Source organism: Sander vitreus, chromosome 4, assembly GCF_031162955.1.
Source record: "Sander vitreus isolate 19-12246 chromosome 4, sanVit1, whole genome shotgun sequence".
In the NCBI taxonomy this organism is placed as follows: domain Eukaryota; kingdom Metazoa; phylum Chordata; class Actinopteri; order Perciformes; family Percidae; genus Sander; species Sander vitreus.
Window position 1 is genome coordinate 1310197 of NC_135858.1, and position 18658 is coordinate 1328854.

The window sequence follows — 18658 nt, forward strand, 5'->3', positions numbered from 1 at the left end:
CCTGCAGAGTCAAACAACTAGCATGGCTAAAAACTCAAAAAGAACTCAAGTCAAGCACATATAAAGGCCTTATTTCCAGTGGTGTAGTCTAATGTATTGTATATATATTGGCCAGAATCTGCATTTGGGGGAGGGGGGGGCATATCATGGGTGTCCTCCCCCAGGGAAGTTTTGAGCATCAACGACTTCATTTCCTCCATTCAGATACACTTTTCTGCACCAATTTACGGTGGAAATCCCTTTATTTATCCTGTGTGAAGAAGAAAAACACAGATGACAATTCAAAATATATCCAAACTATAATGGAAAGTATGTTGTTGCGTGTCATTGGGCATTTTTAAGTGGGTATATGGACATTTTGGAGCTTTCTTAGTGGGTACCTGTGTATCACGTAGACCACACCACTGCTTATTTCATTAAATAATTGAAATGAATGACTTAAAGTTTGAAAAGTCATGCGGTGGGCCGAATTTGACCCTTTGGTGGGCCTGTTCTGGCCCTAGGGACGTATGTTTGACACCCCAGGGACTACGCGCGGAAAATAGTGTGTAACTGTGCTAAAACCTGGTACAATGCATCTCTCCTTGTTTTAGGTTAATGTTTAATTGTGCACTGTCCCAGTCTAAATACAATTACATACATTAAATGACTTGAACTTACAGACATTATCCCTAACATATGAAGTCAAGGCTCTGTCAAAACTTTGATTTATAACTGCCAACGCAGCCAGTACAACCCCGAGTCTACTAATGTAGCTCAGCGTAAAGTCTGTCAGGGAGACTTCTATTACGTCGTCTCTCTTCTCTTTAACTGATCAGCTGGGCAGTGGGTGTTACGGTTCTGTATACCAATCAGAATCGGGCACTTATGTTCTAACCAATCACAGCATACTACCATGTTTTACATCTGTTCTCTCTCCTGCTTCTGTCAGTTGTATTTTCAGACAAAATCCCCTTCTCCTCCCCTTCTACCTCCAGGCATTTTTGACGGTGTTCTCGGTCTTCTCCCGGTTGACGGCTCGTTTTTATGTCTTCGGATTATTCTCACCACCACCACCACCAGTGTCTAGATTCCATTGGGGGATATGTTTGGTTTTCCTAAACATTAGATTTGTATAGATACCCCTTTACAATGGAGTCTAATCTCCAAATAATTATGTTGTACTTACTGGTTATATCTTATCAATAAATGTTTGCATATCTGCAACGGAGTCTCTCCTGATTGAAATCACACAACCTCTGTGTTTGCCGAAATATGTTAGGTCATTTGCAGTGACATTTTACTTGACAAATGTTTAGACAACAACATTAGACAACCTCTGCAATTATTACAAATTATAATACTATTCCCGTGCAAATAGGGCTTCAGTCTGTTGAACTCCCTTTAGCAAGAATAACTGAGTTATTCTAAAAAAAACAAAGCTTTGACATTTGACCTTTACAGACATGAGAGTTGTGAGCTAAGTTCAGAATGGATGTATCCAATTCATTCCTATAGTGATTTGGATTTAAGTCCGGCTGAAGACAGAAAGTCAGATTGACTGATTTGACTGTTCAAGGCCGGATAGTTAGAGTGACAATTCACTGTACGGTTTCAAGTTAGAAATTTGGAAATTGGCGAAATATCAGGAATTGGTGAAACCTCGAAAATGTCTTGTTTACGTTTGTAACACTGGAGAACAAATAGACTTCCTGGCATGTAAAGATCATTCATTTATTTACTTGATTGAAGTCATTCTTCTTGTCCTACACTGCAAAAGTGATGCTGTCAACAGTACATACCCTCCGATGCATTCAAATAAATCAGAATTTTGCATGTAATCTTCCTGTGCCTCCTACCACATGAGATTTGTGCATTTCCTGGGCTCTGCGTCTGTACATCGAGGTCTTTGGGAGCTTAGATCTCCTCACAATATGCTCAGAGGAGGAGCAGAACATGGCTTCCTGTGATTAAGTCTACGCACATTAACACATTTAGAAATGTCAATACATTTCACTTACTGTTCCCTCTCGTAATTCTGTTATTGGTCGCTGGCAGCATTCAGTAAACAATGTAAATCTAATCACATACATGAGGGGCATCTCATTAAATGGAAATGTGTCCCGTCCGAATTACATTAAGTGAATTCCAAAATACTGAAATGTAGAACACACGATTGCATTCGTTAACCGTTGCTCGCCCGAACAGAATACATCAGCATGTTTAATACCAGCATTAATTCCCAGTGTTTTTATTTCAGATTTTCAAATTAAGCTTTGACAAAGACTATGAGAAAGTGAATGAGAAGATGGATCTTTAACCTCATGCAAAGATACAATCTCTACAGTTTGCTTTTGACTGTCAAAGTGTGCGTCACTCCAACTCATTATCGTACAGATAATGAGTCTGAAATCATCTGGAAACTCAAAGCATCCTATTCGTCTTCTGAGAGATTCAAAATGCAGCACGCCATACACCTGCAACACTAGCATGACTGCCGCCCGTGTGACAGGAGTCATCGTATGTTTCATTTGAAGTCAAAGCTAATAATCTTGCGATGTGGTTAGGGAGATGCGTAGGCACAGACGAGATGTGGGAAATATGGACAGCAGCTGAATGATTTGCTGCAAAATGTGAAGATGTGTGAACACGTGACTGACCCATGAATATTTCCCTCTCTCTTTTTATTTCTCTCTGCACAGTGGGATGCCATTAATGAGATGGACGAGTACTTCAGCCCTATCCACACGTACCAGGTGTGTAATGTTCACTAGTCACTAGTTATTCTTTTATATTACAGTTTATAGTATATTACTTTTCTATATACAGAGCAATCTATAGTAGATAGACATTGATTTCTGTAAAATGAATGCACACAAAAAATTATGTAAAGCGAGTAACTTCGAGTAATTTCTACCAGTCTATCTTCATGTCAGCTCAGTTTTCCTCACCTGAATACATATTAGCTGTTGTAAAGTGCTACTAACAGCTGCTCTGCTCTTCAAAACAAATAGAGCACCGCACAGGAGGGGGGAGGACATCTTTCAAAACCAAAGATTGTGGAGATAATAGAGAGGCGAAGTCCCTCCCCTTTCAGTGGACCACCGGAGAGATATTATTTTTTGATACTGTTTGAATTGAGCCATGAATTACACATATGACGATCATTTTGCAAGTCAAGACAGTCACAGTTTGTCATAAAACTGTTTAAGTGAAAATGTGAAAATACGTAATTGCAAATACTATATACTTCAAAGTCGCATATGTGACGTCGCTCTGAAACTACGATGTCTGCGTGTTTCATGCCGGATGTAAAGTTACAGCAGTTGCAACAGATCTTGCAAAACGCAAAACTACGTAGAGCTACAACAAACCTAAGACAAAGACTTTAAACGACGAACATCATATGTGTACTTCATTGCTCAATTCAAACTGAATCAAAAGATAATTTTTCTTTCCCCGTTCCTACCATACATATCCATCCAAACCAAGGTCCCATGAGGTCTACCGGAAGGGAAGGACTTCACCTCTCTATAAGCCACAGATCCACAGACTACAATGTTTGTTTGCATTGATGATGTATGTTGCTGCTAGAGCTGCTGAATATAACACTTACTCTGAATCAGGTCTGTAACGTGATGAGCCCCAGCCAGAACAACTGGCTGAGGACGGGCTGGCTCCCTCGAGACGGCGCGAGGAGGATCTACATTGAGGTCAAGTTCACCCTGAGAGACTGCAACAGCATGCCTGGTGTACTGGGCACCTGCAAGGTAACACTCAGACTGAGAGGGGAGGGTGGGAAAGCTAGTGGAGAGAGAGGGGGGAATGAGGATAGAAATGCGTGGTAGGTGACAAAGCTGTATAATACATGTTACATCAAAAACAGCACCTTGGCCTACCTCGCTCCTACTCGCTCTCCCAATGAACACACTACCCCACAGTTTCGCCACTCGGTTCTGCGCCCGCCTGCACCTCCCCTACCTAACCCCAACTTACTATTTCCCTACCCTAACCAGGGTTTGCATTCTTACCCCAACCCTCCACCTAACCCCAACTGTATTTTCCCATACCCTAAACAGGGTTTGTATCCCAACCCCCACCCCAACATCCTATCTCCTGGAGGCGGGACCTACCCTGAGCCCCCACACAACTAACCATCCAACCTTCTAGACCCCAACCCTCCAGACCCCCCTCCCATATACCTGTAATAGTAAATTTGCCCTCTTCCTCTGTCCCGTGGTCCCAGCATTACACTTTGCCTAGGGATCGTACCCTCGTCTTCCGGGGTCGGGGCAACAGAGCTGGCCATCACACCATTGACTTTCTGACTTTCTGAAGCCTTTTGGACCCCCTCACATTCACCTACTTCAACCTTCAGATCAATAGGCCTGTGTAAAATGTTATCTAAATTGGAACTCTTAACCCCAACCCTAACCCCCTAACCCCCTAACCCCCTAACCCTATAACTGCAGCCAATACTTTAAGCTAACTATTTCAACCATGTATCCATTACTTTTAGCTAACTATTTCTACCATTTATCCATTACTTTTAAGCTAACTATTTCTACCATTTATCCATTACTTTTAGCTAACTATTTCTACCATTTATCCATTACTTTAAGCTAACTATTTCTACCATTTATCCATTACTTTTAGCTAACTATTTCTACCATTTATCCATTACTTTAAGCTAACTATTTCTACCATTTATCCATTACTTTTAGCTAACTATTTCTACCATTTATCCATTACTTTTAGCTAACTATTTCTACCATTTATTAATCACTACTTATTTAAACTTATGCACTTGTTTGCTAACTAGTTTTCACGCACTCTTCCATAACTGCAACATGAAGTGTTTAGGTGTTACAGCTGATAGATTATTTTAATCAAATGATCATTTCTATTTTTTTCCCCCGAATTAGTTGAGCTGCTTTACAATCTTTCCACATACCCCCTGGCAAGAGCAGACATACCCCCTTGGTAGGGTGACCAGATTTCCCGGAACTAAAACCGGGACACTGTGCGCGTGACCGTAGTGCTCGTGCATGCACACGCTTTTTAACGTGAACATGTGCCAGCCCAGGTCAGACATAGACACAGACAGATTAGACACAATTTTGCCAATAGCACACATAGGCCTACTGCTCACAACATAATGGGGTATCTCAGTTAATATTCATGAATTTTCTTGGTATGTTGCCTACATATCTAAGAAATAATATTAAAAGACATTGAGTTTATTTTTCAGAATTAAAGCATTCTTTTGGGAAATGCAGCCACTGTGAAAAACTTTGTCAAAAGGTATTTTTCATGGCGCTAAACAAATTATTTAGAACTGCTGCCACAGGCTTGAACTAAAGTTATGGTAACATTTTACTGTAAGGGTACATGAATTATGAATTCATGCATGAATTAATTCATGATTTGTGCATTAATTAATTCCTTTATATCTCATGCATGAACAGCACATCAACTAAAGCATTAGGTAATGTGGGTACATCATTATGCACAAGTTGTGTTCAAATCAGAATTTGCGCAGTGATGACCACACTTTTTTGCAGAAAAATAAATAATCATGATCATACTTAATAATTCATAATGATGTGCCCACGTACCTAATGCTTTAGTTGTGTTGTTCATGTATGAGGTCACGAATGACAGACTATGAACACGTCAATTCCTGATGATTCATGGGATATTAAGGAATGCAGTAATACATAAATCATTAATTACATAAATAAGACCACGTCGGCTATGTAATCGCTGACAACCGGGACAATTTCATAGTGGTTGGAACATTTTAGCGTCTTGGGACACGCAACTCAGAATCGGGACTGTCTGGTCACCCTACCCCTTGGGTACAAGTACCACTGATTGTGAATAACTGGTTTGCACTCACCCCAGGTGGTTTCAGCCCATCTGTAAAGTGTCTTGGTTGCATCTACACTTGTTTTTATCTTGGGTGTACTAAGAGTAAACTGGGTAATAATGTATGTTTGTAACACAATGAACACACATACAGTACTTATTCTACCTTGTTTATTCTACAGGAAACCTTCAACCTGTACTACTATGAGTCTGACAGAGCAGTAGGCTCGGCCGTACGGGAGAACCAGTTCATTAAGATTGACACCATCGCCGCTGATGAGAGCTTCACAGGGGTGGACCTGGGAGTCCGCAGACTTAAACTCAACACTGAGGTATGAGCAACAACACTACAGCAACACGAATACTGACTGATACAACAGGTACATGTTAGTCCAGGCTCTTTGAAGCAATGTCTCACTTTGGATTGTAAGTTTATTCCAATTCTCGGCACGTACACCTCTGCAGGAGTTGAAGAATAGGTTGGAAACCTCTAGAGCCTCTTCCAGTCGTGTCACTCAGGCTGTTTTGTGATCGGTTCTGCAGATCTGTGAAAGAAAACTAACAGCCTGGCTCAGTTCAGTATCATGGGAAATACAGTGATATTGATAACAGCTTCAAATTTGATACCAGATAGTGGAGCTACTCTTTTATTGATACCTCACATTGTTCCAAAGATGAAAATGTGAAAGACATAGTATAATTTATTGTACACTATACATTTGCTACCCAGAGTTAGCTTTAGGAAACACAAAAAAACATCAGTAGGTTGTGGTTTTGTTGGTACAAAACCTTACCATTGACTCTTTAACCTTTTTCTCTTTTGTTCCTACTGTAGTAGCGTCAAAGGTTGAACATTCTGACAATGATACAAAAGGTTGTTAAATACACTGGAAAAAAGGACCATATGAATGAATCCACAAATTGACGATAAGAAAGAAAACAAAATAACGAAATAAATAAAAGTAAAATCACTCAACATCAGTAGTAGCTGCTCGTTGGAGCCGTCAAGATGTAGAGACACCGAGACAGGACGAAAGACAAAACAGCAGGGCCGACTGGGACTCTCACCGTCCCTGGCTGTTGGTGTATAAGTCACTAATTTGGTGGATGGATGGGAAGGTGGGAGGGAGAGTGCGGTAAGGGAACAAGGGAAGGTGTAGGAGTAGCGACTTCACCTGTGTTTGTAATATGTGCAAAACTAACTTCAATAAAAAAAATGGCTGAAAACTGACGTAGGGCATACTCACATTTGAACCGTGCCCGAGCACGATTGTCCCTCCTCCTCACTCCCCCCGGTGGCCTGCAGTCACACTGCAATAAGACAATCAGGGCCAGAGCACGCTTACGTCATTACATGGGGGACTCGCCGACAGCACTTCCTGTTCATCTGTAAGGTAAAAAACCAGACCCGGGCACGTTTAGCGATCGCACTGATGCGTACCGTCCAATCGAACCGTGCCCTGTACCACCTCTTTCAAGCGTGCCCGGGCACGGTTTAGTGTACCATGCCCGGGGACAGCACAGAGCGATCACACTAGATAAACAGACCGGACTTTGGGGTCAAACGTGCTCGGGCACGGTTTAACTGGGCCAAGTGTGAATAACACCCTTAGTGTCTATCTTATCTTATCTTATCTACTTTATTGATCCCCTCAGGGGAAATTGTTCACTTGCAGTTGCTTAAAGTCAAATTTAAGGCATAAATAAGAGTAAGAAAAGAGCTAGTCAATAAGTATATAAAAGTAGCATAGCTACAGTGTAAGAAATACAAAAGTGAAGTAGAAGTCAAGTGAGATTAGGTTAAAAAGTGAGATTGGGTTAAAAGATTGAATGCTAAAACAATGGATACAATGAATACAAACAGAATCATTACAGCTATCATTACAAATTACAAAATTACAGAATCGTTATAGTAGAGCTATCAAGGTATCAGGTACTTTTCATGTAGCTGCTTTAACACCAGCATTAAAATGATGACAACTCGCTGCGATTTCAATTCATTCCAGTGGAGTCATTGCAATTAGTGGATTTGCTCGCAGGGGCAAAATAAATGCACACAAACATTTCAACAGCAAACCATTTTGACAGTTCTGACCCTTAAGAGGACGGAGAAGCGGAGAGTCCAAAATGGAGGACGCTGTTGTAGCTCATTAGCCGTGTTGCACCATTCACTTTTACTTAAAGTGCTCATATTATGCTTTTTGGCTTTCCTTTATTGTGTTATGTATCTTTTTTGTGCATGTAATAGGTTTTTTGTGCATGTAATAGGTTTACAAAGTGAAAAAGCTCAAAGTCCCCCCCAAAGGGACTTACCATCTCCAACAGAAAACACTGTTCACAAACTGCTCCAAACAGCTCTATTGTAGTCCAGCCTTTACTTCAGAGACAAACGTGGTCACTTTGGAACACACGTTAGCTGCTAGAATGGCACGCTCTCATACTCTGCTTCTGACTGGCTAGTAGTCCTTACCTAGCTACTGTCAGGGCATGCCCTCATACTCTGCTTCTGACTGGCTAGTAGTCCTTACCTAGCTACTGTCAGGACACGCCCTCATACTCTGCTTCTGACTGGCTAGTAGTCCTTACCTAGCTACTGTCAGGGCACGCCCTCATACTCTGCTTCTGACTGGCTAGTAGTCCTTACCTAGCTACTGTCAGGGCACGCCCTCATACTCTGCTTCTGACTGGCTAGTAGTCCTTACCTAGGTACTGTCAGGGCACGCCCTCATACTCTGCTTCTGACTGGCTAGTAGTCCTTACCTAGCTACTGTCAGGGCACGCCCTCATACTCTGCTTCTGACTGGCTAGTAGTCCTTACCTAGGTACTGTCAGGGCACGCCCTCATACTCTGCTTCTGACTGGCTAGTAGTCCTTACCTAGGTACTGTCAGGGCACGCCCTCATACTCTGCTTCTGACTGGCTAGTAGTCCTTACCTAGGTACTGTCAGGGCACGCCCTCATACTCTGCTTCTGACTGGCTAGTAGTCCTTACCTAGCTACTGAGCATGTGCGACTCCCAACAAAGATGGAACAGAAGTGAGAGGTCTCACTCTGTAGCTAAAACAGAGAGCTCAACACACAGGGTGAAAAGAGGAGCTGCAGCAATGTGCAGTACAACAAAAATATGTGTTGTTTTTATGGACATTTCTGTTGGGGTTGGTTATATTTCTGTTGCCTGTTTTCATCATTCTGTCTGTTTCCTGTTTGGTATATTTGTTCTGTATATTTCTGTTCCCTGTTGTGTAGATTTATCCTGTTTTGTGTATTCTGGATCGTGTATCATGTTCTGTTTCTTGTTTTATTTTGATAGTCTAGTTTTCTGTCTTGTCTTGTCTAGTTTTACTTCCTGTGTTTTCGTGCTTTTTTTGATTACTCTGCCTCTCCTAATGTGTTTCACCTGTTGTATCACCTGTCCCTTATTTGCTCATTGCCTCTTGTATTTAGCCTCTGTTCCGTTTGTCTTGTGTCAGATTGTTTTGTGTCTTTGCCCGGGTAGTTTGTGTGTGTTTGTGTCTCCCAGTGTCAGCTTTCATCAGTTTCTGTGCTCCCTGGATTTCCTTTGTTCACAAGTTCCTGTTTTTTTTGTACTTCTCTGGTGTTTTTGGATTCTCTTTTGACTTCTTTTTGGGATTGTTTTTTTGCCTGCTTCCCCCAGGACTCCCTTGGTTCTTTTTGTGTTTTGATTAACAAATCCTCGAGCTCAAACCTTCTCCTGCCTGCCTGCCTCTCCCTGCATTTGGGTCCTTTAATTCCCTGCATCGTAACAATATGGTGTTTTTTGAAAATTAAACCATGTAAACCTATATGTATAACCTCTAAATACAATTATGAACCTGAAAATGAGCATAATATGAGCACTTTAACCTCCTCAGTCGCAGTACTAGCTGCTTCACTAAAGAGGAATGGTTTCTAACAGTTATGAGACAGGGGTCCATGGTACAGTTATGTGTTTTGAATAAACCATAAGCTAAAGAGCTAACAAATTTGCCATCTTACCGTTAGCAAGCTCGTTAGCTTTGAGAGCTTTATTTTCACTCTTCATTGACTTTTTATTGAACAAAATGGTGTACAATGGTGAACAAAATGCTGGAGGGAAGTAAACAGAACATCGGAGAGAAAATGGACAGAATAATTCATGGACACACAGTACATCTGCCTAATAACCATATATCAGCACTTATCAACCCCTGGTAATTATAGGGAGTTGCTAAAAGGCTGTCCTTTTTTCATATGCTTCCGCAACAAACTTTTAAAATAAGGTACTGAGTGAATTCCTGGGTGTTAACAAGATAATCGACTGTGATATGAGATGAAAAACAAGCATATAAAAATGTAAAAAAGATCTGTTTCCAGGCTGCTGTTGGAAGCAAAACGGTTGATTAATGTTTGCTGCCAAAGTACAACACCAAACACCCGTCCAGAGATTAAATTAAGGCTTGGTTCACACTGTTCCACCTGTTCTGTACCTGTTTTTAGTACCACTGTTTGAGTTTTTAGTATGAAAGAGTGAGAGAACTTTCCAAACTCTAGGAAGACGTCTAGCAAAAAATACACACAGGTTTCAAAAATATGAAATATGTCCATGTATACCAAACAAGTTTAAAAAAACGACACTACCACCTGATTATCTTTTTGGTCCATCCAGCTTGATTCTGTTTCAGCCCAAGGTTATTATAGTTTTGAATTAGTTTTTATTTCATTTTAGTTTTAGTTTATTAGAGTGTGTTTACTAGTTCTGATTCACTTTCTGTTTTTCCAACACGTTCTCACTCCCATCTGGTAAAATACGGACGCTTGGTCAGGTGCTGATATGTTGTTATTGATGCTAAAAGTCTCCTTTAGCGTCATATAACGCGCTTGGTCGGGACTAAAATAATTTGCATTCATTTTTATGTTATCTGTATTAGTTTTTTTTAACCTGGCAATATCATAGTTTCAGTTTAATTTCAATTTTTCTGCCACTCTGATAATGACCTGAAGTGTCAAACCCTTCTTCTCTTCTCCCAGGTGCGAGGCGTGGGCCCTCTGAGCAAACGAGGCTTCTACCTGGCCTTCCAGGACATCGGCGCCTGCATTGCCCTCACCTCTGTGCGGGTGTACTACAAACGCTGCGTGGGCGTGAGCCGTAACCTGGCCGTGTTCACTGATGTGGTGACGGGCGCCGACTCATCCTCTCTGGTGGAGGTCCGGGGTCAGTGTGTGGATCACGCAGAGGAGAGGGACACGCCCAAGATGTACTGCAGCGCCGAGGGCGAGTGGCTGGTGCCCATCGGGAGATGTGTGTGCTCCGCCGGATTCGAAGAACACAGAGATTCCTGCGTGGGTAAGTCGACCCGGTGTGCTTTCATACCTGACTGCAGTTAAAACGGAATCTGGTGCCTTCGCTGGTTTGGTTTTGCTCGTGAAAACTATAATTTCCTCTTAGTTAAAGGTGCAGTAGGTAAGACTTATAAAACTAGCTTTCTGTCATATCTGCTGAAACTGACCCTATGTTCCAGTAGAACTACAGGAAGCAGGTCATTAAATAATCAGCTCCTCTGGCTCCACCTACAGCCTGGAGAGAGATTTACAAACATCCACAGCTCCCTGTTCAGATGCACCAATCAGGGCCAGGGGGGGTGTCTAACTGTTCAGATGCACCAATCAGGGCCAGGGGGGGTGTCTAACTGTTCAGATGCACCAATCAGGGCCAGGGGGGGTGTCTAACTGTTCAGATGCACCAATCAGGGCCGGGGGGGGGGTGTCTAACTGCGTGTCAATCACTGCTCATGCACACGCATTCATTCTCCCTTGTGGGGGGAGGGGCTTAGGAGACTGTTTTGGGCTTTAGCGAAAAGGGGGGGAGGGACTGAGAAGTTGTTGATGTTCAGATTTTTTGGCGAAGTCCTGGATCTTCACAATCCTACCTACAGCACCTTTAAAGCAACACCAAAGATTCTTTTGTACCCTAAAATAATGTTTCCAAAGTCCTTTCAGTGGTTCATCAACTCGTAACAGGGTGAACGGCACTTCTGCATTTGTTTTGCGGCTCTCTACCGGCTATAACTGCACTATGCAAGTTTGCCAGATCGGGTAGCGGATCTGTAGTTCGAATGAGACCTAAGAAACTACAATGGACGATTCCGCTTGATAGTAATAGATTAAACTTTTGCCGTATCCGGTCAGCAAAACTCCAAACACATCTTCCTTTTTTAAGAATGACTTCAGTGCCGTTCTTTGTTCTTTTCTCAAAGAAAAGCTGAACTCCAAGTCTTCCAGAGTCGCGGCCAAAGCCGATTCCAAAGACCGCTGTTCTCCAGCAGCAGCAGCCATCTTCTTTGTTTTCAAGTAGCAGGGAATTCACGCAGAACCGCCATTATGTTGAGCCCCGCCCACCGACTCTATACACGATGTGATTGGCCCGGCCAGAATTTGGTTTTTCCAATTACGTATTCCATTACATTTGCTGTCGCTAGGGTGTGTCTAGATTTCTAGGCTAAATAAAAAAAACAAAAAAATTTCCATTTTTGTGCACATGTATGACTTTATAATCTCAGAGAATATCCAAGTTCTTTTCTCCTAAATTTACGACTTTAATCTCAGAAATTCTGAGTTTTTTCTTGGAATATTACCCCCCTCCCCGGGCTCCGTATTATTATTTCTTTCTTACAATGTCCCTAATACGTTGTCGTACGTACCAGTCCTGAAGTAAAGAGCAGCAATGAGTTAACCTTTTCTGTGGTCCAGACGAAGGGAACCGAATTCCAGGATACTGATAGATTCTGCTGAGGAAATCTCTACCACCTTGTCACCGCCCGATGGGAGTCAAGTGCAGATGTGAGTTGCGCATGCTCAGATTTAAACGGTTTACGGCATAACGCCAAGGGATCCGGATCCGGCAAACGTTTTAGCTAGCTATGATTGTTTGATTGCTAACGTTAGCTCAAAACGCCATTCAAGTGACAGCCTAGTTTGGCAGAGTGTCCTCCTCAAGCACTTTACCTCAGACTGATAAACTGACAGCTCAGACAGCAGAAAGCTATCTTGAGTTGTTGACAACATCATTAAAAGACCCAATTACCATCAAGATCAGCTTGTTACTGGGGAGAAAATACACTGTAGCATGTACACATCGTAACAGTACCCAATAACATTGCCATTTGCTTGACACGTCAAATTGACTATGACGGTCGTTTTATTTGTATTTGGGGAAAGAAACGAGGATCACTGTCAATCACAAGCAACTCACAAGTCGTCCTCGTTATTGTCGCAAAGTGACGCATGCACAACTCACATCTGCACTCGACTCACATCGGGCGGTGACAACTAGGGCTGTGTATTGGCAAGAATCTGGCGATACGATACGTATCACGATACATGGGTCACGATTCAATATATTGCAATATATTTCGATACTGTGCGTAAGGCGATATATTGGGATTTTTAGAAAAACTAATATTTAAAAAAAGACATGATGTGCATAAAAGTCAAAACAATTCAGTACACAGAAAATCAAACTGCCAGTTTGGGATTGTGGTTCCCAGGTTCTTAGTGAGCTAATGTTTATATGCTAAAGTAGGCCAAAGGTCAGCCATAGCTACGTTGTTAGCATCTAGCTAAAAGTCAGGCACTGCTAGGCACTATTAGACACTGCTAGGCACGATTAGACACTGCTAGGCACTATTAAACACTGCTAGGCACTATTAGACACTGCTAGGCATGATTAGACACTGCTAGGCACTATTAAACACTGCTAGGCATGATTAGACACTGCTAGGCACTATTAAACACTGCTAGGCACTATTAGACACTGCTAGGCACTATTAGACACTGCTAGGCACTATTAAACACTGCTAGGTACTATTAGACACTGCTAGGCACTATTAAACACTGCTAGGCACTATTAGACACTGCTAGGCATGATTAAACACTGCTAGGCATGATTAGACACTGCTAGGCACTATTAAACACTGCTAGGCACTATTAAACACGGCTAGGCACTATTAAACACTGCTAGGTACTATTAGACACTGCTAGACACTGTTAGACACTATTAGACACTATTAGACACTATTAGACACTGCTAGGCACTATTAGACATTGTTAGGCACTATTAGACACTGCTAGGCACGATTAAACACTGCTAGGCATGATTAGACACTGCTAGGCACTATTAAACACTGCTAGGCACTATTAAACACTGCTAGGCACGATTAAACACTGCTAGGCATGATTAGACACTGCTAGGCACTATTAAACACTGCTAGGCACGATTAAACACTGCTAGGCACGATTAAACACTGCTAGGTACTATTAGACACTGCTAGGCATGATTAAACACTGCTAGGCACTATTAGACATTGTTAGGCACTATTAGACACTGCTAGGCACTGCTAGGCACTATTATACATTGTTAGGCACTATTAGACACTGCTAGGCACTGTTAGGCACTATTATACATTGTTAGGCACTATTAGACACTGCTAGGCACTATTAGACACTGTTAGGCACTATTAGACACTATTAGACATTGTTAGGCACTATTAGACATTGTTAGGCACTGCTAGGCACTGTTAGGCACTATTAGACACTGTTAAGCACTATTGACTAGGCACTACTGCACTATTAGACACTATTAGACACTGTTAGGCACCATTAGACACTGTTAGGCACTATTAGACACTGCTAGGCACTATTAGACACTGTTAGGCACTATTAGACACTGTTAAGCACTATTAGACACTGCTAGGCACTATTAGACATTGTTAGGCACTATTAGACACTGTTAGGCACTATTAGACATTGCTAGGCACTGTTAGGCACTATTAGACATTGTTAGGCACTATTAGACATTGTTAGGCACTGCTAGGCACTGTTAGGCACTATTAGACATTGCTAGGCACTGTTAGGCACTATTAGACATTGTTAGGCACTATTAGACACTGTTAGGCACTATTAGACACTGCTAGGCACTATTAGACACTGTTAGGCACTGTTAAGCACTATTAGACATTGTTAGGCACTATTAGACATTGTTAGGCACTATTAGACACTGCTAGGCACTATTAGACATTATTAGACACTATTAGACACTGTTAGACATTGTTAGGCACTATTAGACACTGTTAGGGCACTATTAGACACTGCTGGGCACTATTAGACACTATTAGACATTGTTAGGCACTATTAGACACTGCTAGGCACTATTAGACACTATTAGACACTATTAGACACTGCTAGGCACTATTAGACACTATTAGACACTATTAGACACTGTTTGACACTGTTTGACACTATTAGACACTATTAGACACTGCTAGGCACTATTAGACATTGTTAGGCACTATTAGACATTGTTAGGCACTATTAGACATTGTTAGGCACTATTAGACACTATTAGACATTGTTAGGCACTATTAGACATTGTTAGGCACTATTAGACATTGTTAGGCACTATTAGACATTGTTAGGCACTATTAGACATTGTTAGGCACTATTAGACACTATTAGACACTATTAGACATTGTTAGACACTATTTGACAATATTAGACACTGCTAGGCACTGTTAGACACTATTAGACACTATTAGACACTATTAGACATTGTTAGGCACTATTAGACACTATTAGACACTATTAGACACTGCTAGGCACTGTTAGACACTATTAGACACTATTAGACACTGTTTGACACTGTTTGACACTATTTGACAATATTAGACACTGCTAGGCACTGTTAAACACTATTAGACACTATTAGACACTATTAGACACTATTAGACACTGTTTGACACTATTAGACACTGTTAGACACTGTTTGACACTGCTAGGCACTATTAGACACTATTAGACACTATTAGACACTGTTAGACACTATTTGACACTGCTAGGCACTATTAGACATTGTTAGGCACTATTAGACACTGCTAGGCACTATTAGACATTGTTAGGCACTATTAGACACTATTAGACACTATTAGACACTGCTAGGCACTATTAGACACTATTAGACACTATTAGACACTATTTGACACTGTTTGACACTATTAGACACTATTAGACACTGTTAGGCACTGTTAGACACTATTAGACACTATTAGACACTGTTTGACACTGTTTGACACTATTAGACACTATTAGACACTGTTTGACACTGTTTGACACTATTTGACAATATTAGACACTGCTAGGCACTGTTAGACACTGTTTGACACTGTTTGACACTATTAGACACTATTAGACACTGCTAGGCACTATTAGACACTGTTTGACACTATTAGACACTATTAGACACTGTTTGACACTGTTAGACACTATTAGACACTATTAGACACTGTTTGACACTGTTTGACACTGTTAGACACTGCTAGGCACTGCTAGGCACGGCACTAGTAGGGGGTTTAAACACAACATAAACGTGAACCACTGTCTTACATAAATATTTTTGCACGTAAACAAAAAAATAAAAAAATAAAAAAAATAAAAATCAATATTGCGTTTTTGAAAATCGATACAGTATTGCTAAATAAAATATCGCGATACTCAAGTGTATTGATTTTTTCTTACACCCCTAGTGACAACCCTCTTTTCTACTTGGAAAAATAATTTTCTCAACGAAACCATCAGAGCATCAAAGCATCGGAGTTGCCCGTTTATCTAACTATCTGAAAGTTTCCTCTGAGCTCAGAGCGTCGGCAGAAATGTCTGCACAATGTAAAGAGCCTTTGGAGCAACACATGCATTTGGCAAACTTCTAACCTTTCTAGTGAATCAAAAAGCCTGAAGTTCTGGCTGGGGATTTTGTGGAAAGTTCAATATCTGGTCAAAAGCTTTTCTGAGGTCCAACCCTTTTCTCAAGTAGGTAAATACTGCGACAATAGCAGCGTGTCTGTCTGAGCTGAATGCTTCCTTCTCTCATTCACCTGCTGATGATGACTGATAGAGGTGAGACGCTGAAGATGAAAAGATTCTTGATCCTCTCTTGTTTTTCTTTTCGTGAAACCACATTCTGTTTTTGTCTCTTTTTGATTTTCCATGGGGTTCTGATGGGCTGGCCTCATGTGGAGACCTGTGCATATTTCAGGTTGCCACGGGTTACAGTAATTAAAACCTATTAATCACAGAGCGATGGATAATTAAACGCTAAAAGCAGTTTGTCAGCTAAACGAACCGAACGAGACACGCAACACCGGTTGCACCGCTTGCATCCTCCCCCTCTTCCTCCTCCCGACACACACACACACACACACACACACACACACACACATACTCAACTCTCTGTTGTGTCTCACCAATCTGAGGCCAGTGGCAAACATCGTCTTGGTTCGACACAGTGAGAGCTCCTTGTCAAAATGTGTTTAAAAGTATAGCAAGTGTGTGTGTGTGTGTGTGTGTGTGTGTGTGTCTATGTGTGTCCAGTTCAGAGAGGCACTTATAGACTTTCTATAATTAGTTGCAGCCAATTAGCAACAGCACAGAAATGCAAAAAAGCTGAGCCCATGAAGAAATCAGAGATAAGTTGGAAGGAAGAATCACCTTGAGTGACGTTTTGTTTATGGAACTGATTTTATCCGCATGTTAAGGCTGATTTCAATGCACGACACTGCTGTAAGTTATCTGAGGTTATAGAGATGGGATCTTTTAACGGGGACAAAAAGCTTAAAAGCATCTTAAAAAAAACTAAAAAAACAATTTGCTTGATGACAGTCCTCAGCTGTAGGTGATGTTTTACCCTGTATTTTATTTACCATTACATCACCGCAGCTGGAGCAGAAAGTGGATTTGCGGTGGAAGGGGTGTGCATAAAAAAAAAAAAAAAAGAGCTCTTCAATATATCCTCCACTGACTGTCTTGTCTCTTCTGGCACCAAACTGGGTCGTCCTGTTAATTCACCCTCGCCAAAGCCAGCCACAGTCACGCACACACGAGACCCGGCGGGGCACGAGATGGTGAAAGGCTTGTATGTGTGTGTGCAGAGAGAGTGAAAGAAAATCAGACATGAATGTGCGTGAATATGTGTGTGTATATGAGCGTGCTTAAGTGGTTCTCCCCTGACAAAGGTGCAGAGCATTGGCTGGGAGCACGACATGGTAAGTGTGTGTGTGCGTGTGCGTGTGCGTGTGCGCGAAGGGTTGCGTGACACACCGTTAAAAGTGTCACAGGGAGGGAAGCAATGAAAGACAAAGGAAAAAAGAGACGAGGATAGAGGGAGAAAGGCTCTGGTGGAGTGGTTGACTGGACCCCTCGTCCACTTGAGTTTACATCAAAACACTGAGTCTGTGTGTGTGTGTGTGTGTGTGCGTGTGTGTGTGTGTGTGTGTGTGAGTGTGTAGTTGTGCATACATGTGTGTATTACACGTATGTGCGTCTTTGTGTGTATGAGTGCCTCCCGGTGCCAGTGAAGAATGAACTAAAGTGCCCCATACAGTGAGAGCGATCGAGGACACACTGATATGAGAGACACACACTTAGGCTGGTCACATCTACTCAGCTCAGCCGGCCCACCCAAGCCTGACACACACACACACACACACACACACACACACACACACACACACCCAGAGGAGAGAGGAGTGGGAGGGTGCGTACTCACACATGTGGGTTAGTTCACTCCTCTGCTCAGTCAATGGACCACAGCCTGTCCTCCCAGTCTGTGACCTGCACTGTGCCTCTGATGCTTCCATGTGATTTATGGTATGTTTGTTGTAGGAAATAACATAAACCAGCAACTAGAAGAGAAATGTACACACTTATGTGAACAATTACATTAAAAACAACTACAGCTTTCCTCTTTTATTTCCCTGACTGCCCTGAAGTCTGATTATATCCA

At 41.8% G+C, this 18658-nt stretch overlaps 1 protein-coding gene across 1 annotated transcript in view; it reads left to right on the top strand.

Moving 5' to 3' along the window:
- Window positions 1–2687: 2687 nt before the first annotated feature.
- The window catches only part of epha8 (eph receptor A8), a 71946-nt gene continuing 55975 nt past the window's right edge, over window positions 2688–18658 (top strand). The window contains exons 1-4 of the mRNA XM_078247651.1: window positions 2688–2735; window positions 3606–3749; window positions 6033–6182; window positions 10858–11173. Coding sequence (XP_078103777.1) covers window positions 2700–2735; window positions 3606–3749; window positions 6033–6182; window positions 10858–11173 — 646 coding nt within the window. The 5' untranslated portion in view covers window positions 2688–2699. The remainder of the gene's footprint in view (window positions 2736–3605; window positions 3750–6032; window positions 6183–10857; window positions 11174–18658) is intronic.